This window comes from Citrus sinensis, chromosome 7 (assembly GCF_022201045.2).
Source record: "Citrus sinensis cultivar Valencia sweet orange chromosome 7, DVS_A1.0, whole genome shotgun sequence".
NCBI lineage: Eukaryota > Viridiplantae > Streptophyta > Magnoliopsida > Sapindales > Rutaceae > Citrus > Citrus sinensis.
The window spans coordinates 25,560,514-25,569,047 of NC_068562.1; the positions used below are offsets into that span (position 1 = coordinate 25,560,514).

Consider the following 8,534-nt stretch of genomic DNA (forward strand, 5'->3'; position numbering starts at 1 on the left):
GCAAGTAGCCAACATCGTGGAGCGGGGATAATAAATAGGCCGAGCCGGACTGTATTAGGCCAAACCGAGTTCAGGCCCAGGGTTTTAAAGAGGCCAAGTACTTCGAAGCCTAGACACAATATTGGCAGGCCGGAATGGGCTTGACCTGCCCCACGTTACAAGTATCCCGCCGTATAATTCAATTTCAATGAGCAACCATTGCTTTTGTGCAACTTGAAATTCACTTAAGAAACCGTAAGAATTAATCTCAAGAAGAGACTTTCAATTGACCTGCATCACATGTATAAAATGTATAAAATGTTCGCACCTTCAATAGTATTCGATATGTGTATTCTATCCTGTGCAAACATGTTATTTTATATTCAATTGACCTGCAACACATGCTATTTTTTTCTAATTAAATACTCTTTTATTTTACGAGAAAATTTATTAATAAGAAATTAAAAATATATTTAATATGGGATATAATTAGTTTTTTTTTTTAATGTTTGTTCTATTAAAAAAAATTATTGAAATACGATTCATAAGCAAAAACTTAATAATAATAATTGCAGTTGCTGGCTAAGTCGTGGCCAGGCATGCTGTGATTTGGACGGGAAATGACTAGGATCGGTTGTATTAGAGTTTTGTGAATTGGGAAAATTAAATCGACAAATTAGGGGTTTGTTTTTAATTTTTAATTTATTTTTATTTTTATTTTTTACTTTATTACACTGGTGATTAAATAAAAAAAAGAAGAAGAAAAAGAAGAAGAAGAAGAAGAAGAACAAAAGAAAACGAACTAACCGCAAAAGGAATGGATCAAATACAAGAAATATAACCTAATCAATTTTGCCCGTCCACTCAAAATTTCATTACAAATTACTATAGAATAACATTGTTTTGTTAATATCATAATTTAAATCTGTGTTATTTTTGTGCTGACCTCTGCACAGGAGAGACATATTAAATAAAAAGAAAAAAGAAAAAAAGGGACTAACAGCAAAAGGAATAGACCAAATACAAGAAATAACCTAATCAATTTTGCCTGGGTTGCTGCTGTCCGATTCTCCGAGGGAGACACTAGGCAATTTACCACAATCATAGCAAGCAACATTAGCAGTCCAACCAAAGAGAAACTTATAGTAAATAACATCTCTCAAGAATTTCATCAACCAATTTGAACCTGCATTCTGTACCCATCCTGATAGATATGACCCTGTAACCAGCCATGTCACACGCCATTTTCTTTCCTTGACGTATCTCTCTAAAGCTTGACCAATATCATTGTCTCCTGATATAACAATGTGTCCTTTATTTTTAATTAATGAATTACCAATGTGACGGCCGAGTACCACGGCGTCTTCTAGCGCTGAACAACCGCCCTGTCCGAGATCAGGCGTCATCGGATGCATGGCGTCTCCGGCCACCGTGACATTTCCTTTACTTAGGTTTCCAAACAAGATGTCCCATGGACGTCTAAACATCAATGGTGCCCGTGTCAAAGTTGAAAGATCACAATGTTGAATAACATCCAAGTACAATGGAGGCAAGACATTGTCATACTTCTCAAGTACTTCTCTTTGTATAAGTTCAGGATCTTTTACTATAATTTCCCCTGAAATGAACATGAAAACATCATTAAACCAATTCATTGCCTCATTCTATGAGAAAGTTCAATCACATTAGGAGAGGGAAAAATGATCCAAACCCATGTTTTTTTTTCCCCCAATAAGTTCATCATGCCACTAAAGTTTTTCAACTGTTTTTTCCCCCGCCCTTCTTTCTATCATTTTCTGCATTGTAAAATTGCAAATGCCAACCTTTAGGGGGAGAATAACGATTGAGGAACCAATAGACGTCTCTGTCATTGAGAGGAATAAATCCAGCTCTGAAGCCAACACCAACAAATTGCCTTATATCCTGGTTCAGTCCATGACCATGAGGAAACACAGCCAACCCACGCACGCTAGATCGGCCTGAATTTATGGATTCTGATAATCCCAGCCACTGCGCGACCATTGAGTGTACGCCGTCACATCCAATCAGAACCTTAAACAAATAGTCAAAGGGTAATTAATTATATGAATAACTCCATATCTTAGAATGCTAGGTAATTAGGACCATTCTGGTCATAGCAGTAGCAGTTAAGTCTTAATTAATTACCTTAGCTTTAATGATAGTGCTATCACCCAAATTTATGATAGCAGCGGATGAACCATTTAGTGTTTGTGAATCAATTGCAGCAATCTTGGAAGAGAATTGGATTGTGTCATCTGGCAATTCATCTGCCAAGGCTTCTAGTAAGCTCTGGCGATGTACTGATCTGAGTCCAGACCCAATCCTGCTTATAAGAGATAAGGCAAATTAACACCATTCTGAATTAGAAGACATAATAAATAACATATCTTAATTAAGTAAAATATATTCTTAATTATAACATATATTTATAAAGTGTGCTATTATGTATAGAAATCTGATCAAGATGCGTTCTGTCAAGCACCAATAGTCATGCCAATGAAATTTTGATATGCATCCTGTCGTGTATAAGATTAGTATTCTTATGTATATCTCTAACTCTGTACATGTATGCACGATCAAGATCAATTTTTGGGTTCCTCTTTATATATAAACCTTGAAAATTAGTTTTTCACCGAATGAAAGCAACAAGTATATTATTATATTGAAAGGTACTGCATTGAAGCTACTCACCCGGATTTTCCGGCATAGGAGAGTTCTCGGGTGGCTCCAGTTCCAAGATTTGTTACAAATACCCTGATTATGAAACTATAGTTAAGTATGTATCTAAATTTGTGTCCAGGGTGGTCGGACATCTGGATTAGTAAGTATGATCTTTCCGGAAACAAATTGATTATCTAAAACCTTGGTAAATCAACTAAATTGATTATAGATTTTCATTTCTTTTTCATTTTACCTCTTTGCAGGAGCATAAACAGAAGTAAGTTTGTGAGAAACACCAAGAGCATCAAGAGCAAGCCAAGCATTTGGGGAGAGAGTTAAGGCAGCACCAGTAGCTCGAAGCCCATCAGATTTTTCCAAAACCAAGGCTTTAATTCCAAGTCTCCGCAGAGCTACCGCTGTTGCCAATCCTGCAATCCCTGCTCCAATTATTACAACATCTTCCTCCACCATTTCCATTTCTAGCTCTCTAGATGTATGAAAATTAAACACTAAATGCAGTGTCTATTATTTGCTTCAACGCCGACTCAAAGTTAAATTTATAAAAAAATTGTAAGTGACGAAAGCAGTGACATGCATGAGCAGTATGAGCAAGTGGGGGAATTAGATATAAGATAAGTTCTAAACGAGGGAGCCAAAGTGGAATCTTTATTATGAAAAGGGCCGAATTTATTTTTAAATATTAAAAAAACACAACAAAAGAAAAATCAGGTTGGATCGGTTTAAAAAAAACTTGAGAGCGACATGTGCCATAATTAATATATATATATATATATATATATATAGGTCTAGATGGAACTCAATTGTATTGAAATTAAACACATAAATATTATTAAATTTTTACACATTATAATCAAATTCAATCGGATCAAAAGGTAAATTCAATTAAAGTTGGAATTGGGCTTCATTAGTTGGATTGCTTGGTTTGCGCTAATATAGAAATGTCAAAACTCAGAAGAGGTCAATCTTCAATTTTCAGCTTTCGAAATTGAGCTCATTTTTATTCAAAGGATGGCCAATTCCAGTGGCGGCTTTAGTGCTAAGCGAACTAGGTAGTTGTCTAGGATTTAGAAAGATCCCAATTTTTAGGTATCTATTTATTAATTAATATAATTAATTTTTTTAAGATTAAAAAAAATATGTTATGTATATTTTTTTTGTACATAAAAAAAAGCTTAATTTTTAGGTTTTACCCTATCATTACTCTTATTCGTAATTATTTTTCTTATTTGATAATCTTTACCTTAAATATAAGATATTTTTATGGTCTAATAATTATTTTGAACGTTACTTCTTTATTTTGTTTTACTATTTCTAAAAAAAAATCAATACTTTCCCTTTAAAAAAAAAACTCTTATTAAAATTAGTGACGTTAGATTTTTAGAGCTAACTTTTAGTATTCTATTAAAATATATTTAAAAACTCATTATCTATAAACCATACACATTGAATCAAAGCTATTTTCAGCAAAAAGTTTTTGTGCTCTCTTCTCTTTCTCTACAAAATTCATGGCCATCATTATCTTCATCTCAACTAGTCAATTGACTCAATACCAGGTGCTATCATTCTATTTTTTCAAGATGTGAAAAACTGAAAAAAAAAAAAAGGAGAATAGAAAAGTTAGTCCAATCTAAAAAAGAAGCTCTTGATAAATTTATCACAACTAGTTAAAAAGATATAGATTTAAATGAAGAATTAGTTATTGAACAACCAAGTTCAAATGAATTAAACAATGATGAAATGGTGAATGAAATAAACAACATTGAAGATGATAACAATAAAAATGCGGACAAAGTTGATGTAGGAAATTTATTTGTTCCAAATAATATTTATGATCCAAGAAGATTGGAAAATGTTGATACAAAGTTAAGAGATCTTTTAGTAGAAAAAAGGCTCAATTAGAGAGAATAACATAACTTTCCCAAAAGATGAAAATTCTAGGCATTTCTCTACCGCATTTTATGTTAAAATGTTACCAAATAGAGAAAAACATGATAGAAAATGGTTAATATATTCAAAAGATTTTGACAAAGTATATTGTTTTTGTTGCAAATTATTCAATACAAGTTGTAGCAAAAATCAGCTTAATGATGAAGGAACAAGAGATTGGAAAAATCTTAGTTCTAAACTTAAAAGTCATGAAACAACCAATGAACACATAACTAATATGAATGCATGAGTTGATTTAGAAGCAATACTATCGAAAAGAAAAACAATTGATAAAGATGTTCAAGAAAGAATTGACAAGGAAAAAGAACATAGGCAAAAAGTATCAATAAGAATTATTGTTGTTGTAAAGAATCTTGCTAAAAATAATTTAGCATTTCGTGGAAAAAATGAGAAGATCTATGAAGAGAGAAATGAGAATTTTTGAAGTTTAATTGAAATGATTGCAGATTTTGATCCAACAATGCAAGAACATATTCGACGTATTAAAACCGATGAAATTCATGATCATTATCTTGGGCATAACATACAAAATAAACTGATATTAATGCTAGCACTTGAAATAAAAAAATCAATTGTTAACAAAGTTAAGGAAGCAAAGTACTTTTCAGTTATACTTCATTGTACTCCAGATGCAGGCCACCAAGAACAAATGTCTCTTATATTAATATGTGTGGATATTTCAACAAACCTAGTAAAGGTAGAAGAATAGTTTTTAGGATTTTTACAAGTTGACAATACCATTGCAAAAGGTCTTTTTAATGAACTTGTGGATGTAATTAAAACTCTTGAACTTGATATTAATGACGTAAAAGGACAAGGATATGATAATCAGAGGCGGATTCACTATAGGACCACTGGGGGCTCAAGTCCCCACTGGAAAAAAAAATCTCTATTTCTTAAAAAAAATTAACATATTTCTAAATAGTCTTGTCAAATTATTAGATAGCCCCATCCTTTAAAATTTAAACTATTATTTTATTAATTACAAAAGTTATACTTTGACTTAAAAATCAAAGCGCACAACCAAAAATATTTATAATTCCTAATTATTGAATTGTGGGTGTAACTAGAGATTGCATTAAATCAAAAAAAAAAAATTCAAGTTTTCAGTTTTTATGTTTTACTATTATTTGATATAGTCACCGGTAAATTATTTTTCTACATATGCCACTGATGATAATGGATCTAATATGAAAGGAAAAAATCAAGGTGTACAAAAAAGATTATTAGAAATAAATCATAGAGCATTTTATACACCATGTGGCTGTCATAGTCTTAACTTTGTACTTTGTGATATGGCTAATTATTGTCCTAAAGCTATTTCATTTTATGGAGTTGTTCTACGTGTTTACTCACTAATTTCTTCTCCACCTAAGAGATGGAAAATTTTACAAGATAATATACCTAATTTAACTGTTAAATCATTGTCACAAACACGTTGGGAGAGTCGTATAGAAAGTGTCAAAACAATAAGATTTCAAGCTCCCCAAATTAAAGATGCTTTACTCGAATTAGCAGAAGTTAATGAAGATCTTAAAATAAAAAGTGAAGCTAAATGTTTAGCAACATATGAATTGGAAAACTTTTTATTTTTGTTAGGCATGATTATTTGGTTTGATATATTATTTGCTGTGAACACTGTTAGTAAAAGCTTAAAAAAGGAAGATATACAAATTGATGTTGCCATAAATCAACTAAAAGGTCTTACATCCTTTTTTGAGAATTACATAGAAAATGGTTTTGTGTCTGCTATGATTTCAGCTAAAGAGATTGCAAATGAAATGGAAATAAAACCAAAATTTCATGAAAAACGTATAATTCATAGAAAAAATAAATTTGGTGAGAATAATAATGAAGAGAAAATTCTATCTCTTGAAGATTCTTTTAGAATTGATTACTTTGTATATATAATAGATCAAGCTATTTTTTCAATCACCAATAGATTTGAGCAGTTTCAACTCTATGAAAATATTTTCGGATTTTTATTTAATTTTGAAAAATTAAAATCATTAGATAATGAAAGTTTAAAAAGTTATTGTATTAATCTCAAAAATGTCTTGGAATATGATATATTTTCTGATATTGATGTATTAGATTTGTTTTCGGAGTTAAAAGTCTTAAAAGAAGTTTTACATATTGAAAGAAATACTCCACTTGATATACTTAATTATATTAAAAAAGTAGATTTTTTTCCAAATGCATTTGTTACTTATAGCATATTATTGACGAAACCTGTAACTGTTGCTTCTGCTGAGAGAAGTTTTTCTAAATTGAAGTTAATAAAATCTTATTTAAGAACTACAATGTCAAAAGAAAGATTAAATGGATTAGCTATATTAGCTATTGAAAATGATTTGTTAGCTAAATTAGAATATAAGATTTTAATTAATAATTTTGCATCTCAAAAAGCAAGAAGAATAAAATTTGATTGATTAGTAATTTGCATTAGTGATGGCTTGCAGCAAGGATCATAGCAGGTAGGAGAAATGATTTAAAGTTCACAAGAAGATTATGGTTGTGGCTAATAAAGTTTTAGAGCATCTTGAGGAGATGGAATTTGTGAAAGACAAAGTTAGTTAATATTCGTGTGGAAATAAATAGACATCTTTCCGACTATTTTTTCTTTTTTTGGATCTTGTTAATAATTGTTATAATTCAAGATATTGTTGAATATAGTTGAATTTTGGGCTACTTGATGCTGTTTTGAGAGTTTTTTGAGCTATTTAATGTTCTTGTGAAAGTTGATATTTTAACATCAGAAAGCCTAAAATAAAATTTCGCCTAAGGCCTCCAATTGGTTAAAGCCGGTCCTGGTCAATTGGCTTAAATCTTCCGGTGAAACAAGAGGTCTGAGGTAGGGATGTAGTTAGAAACTTGTTTTCGTTGCGGTACATTCAACTTATAATACAGACCATGAATATAGTTTAACTAATTGTGAAGGTAATTTACATAGTTTGAATAATAATAGAGAGTAAGGACTAATATTTAGTGGGTGAGATTTCTCATCCCTATTCAAAACTTTTATCTTTTAAAAACAAATACAATACAATTTCAAAATATTCAAATAATAATATATTGCACTACAAATATTATATTATTATTTATTGATAGATTTTTACTTGTTACCGTTGCCCTTCCAAATTTTTGTGTTTTGGAAATATATTATCTTTTCTTGTCAATACAATAATATACAATATTTTGATGGATAAACTAAGAAGTAGATGAAAAAGAAAAAGAAGAAGAAAACGAGGGAAAAAATAGAGAAACTATATATATATATATATATTATAGTTTCATGTTTTATAATGATTTCCTTATTTTGTTAAATATCTTTTGTCTTCATTCAGGTGTGACTAATTCATGTTTATAGAATCAAAATAATTAATAAATTGAAAAAATTAACAAGGGTTGAGATTGAATTTGAAACTCTTCAAATAATTTCTTTAGGCAATTTTAATAATTTTAATATTGAGCCGGAACGCTATCGCAAATTTAAAACAATTATGAACTAATTTAAAATTACTTTTCAAAATTTTCGAAAGTCAGTTGGACCTGTGCCCCAGCTGGTGCTATATTGGCTCCACCAATGGTCTCACCGTCTCAGATTCAAGTATAAAGAGATAGTTTACTTGGAGGTGGGGAGGGAGGTGCAATGTTAAAACCAAAAAAACAGAGAAAGGTTGAGCTCATTTTATTTTTTCTTTTTCCTGTTTTGATACGTTGGCACTTGTATCATGCACCGCGTAATTATCACTTGCATACTGGAATTTAATTTTTATCTGGTTACAGTTTATAGATATATTATAATTTCTAACCATTAGCCTAGATAACATTTATAGTACGGACAAAATCTATTGAGATGAGTTTTAAAATCTACTCACACTAACAATGTTAAAATAAAAATC

The 8,534-nt window shown here is 30.6% G+C and overlaps 1 protein-coding gene across 2 annotated transcripts; it reads right to left on the reverse strand.

Annotated features, from left to right (window-relative positions):
• Positions 1 to 806: 806 nt before the first annotated feature.
• Positions 807 to 3,250, reverse strand: LOC102622090 (monooxygenase 2-like). 2 transcript variants are annotated; one of them, XM_025098943.2, is made up of 5 exons: positions 2,915 to 3,250; positions 2,692 to 2,754; positions 2,146 to 2,326; positions 1,803 to 2,031; positions 807 to 1,597 (listed from the first exon to the last, which is right to left on the reverse strand). In XM_025098943.2, the coding sequence occupies exons 1-5, from the start codon at positions 3,136 to 3,138 to the stop codon at positions 1,014 to 1,016; spliced, it is 1,281 nt and encodes a 426-aa protein (XP_024954711.1). In that variant the 5' UTR covers positions 3,139 to 3,250; the 3' UTR covers positions 807 to 1,013. The 2 variants fall into 2 exon arrangements, with proteins under 2 accessions (XP_024954711.1, XP_006464571.1); XM_006464508.4 differs by having other exon boundaries at positions 2,146 to 2,323; positions 2,915 to 3,247.
• Positions 3,251 to 8,534: the final 5,284 nt, after the last annotated feature.

Coding starts and splice junctions, on each gene's coding strand:
- LOC102622090 (XM_025098943.2), bottom strand. CDS start 3,138: ATGGAAATGGTGGAGGAAGATGTTGTAATAATTGGAGCAGGGATTGCA. Junction 2,327..2,691: donor TCCTATGCCGGAAAATCCGG/GTGAGTAGCTTC, acceptor ATCTCTTATAAG/CAGGATTGGGTCTGGACTCA. Junction 2,032..2,145: donor GCACTATCATTAAAGCTAAG/GTAATTAATTAA, acceptor TATTTGTTTAAG/GTTCTGATTGGATGTGACGG.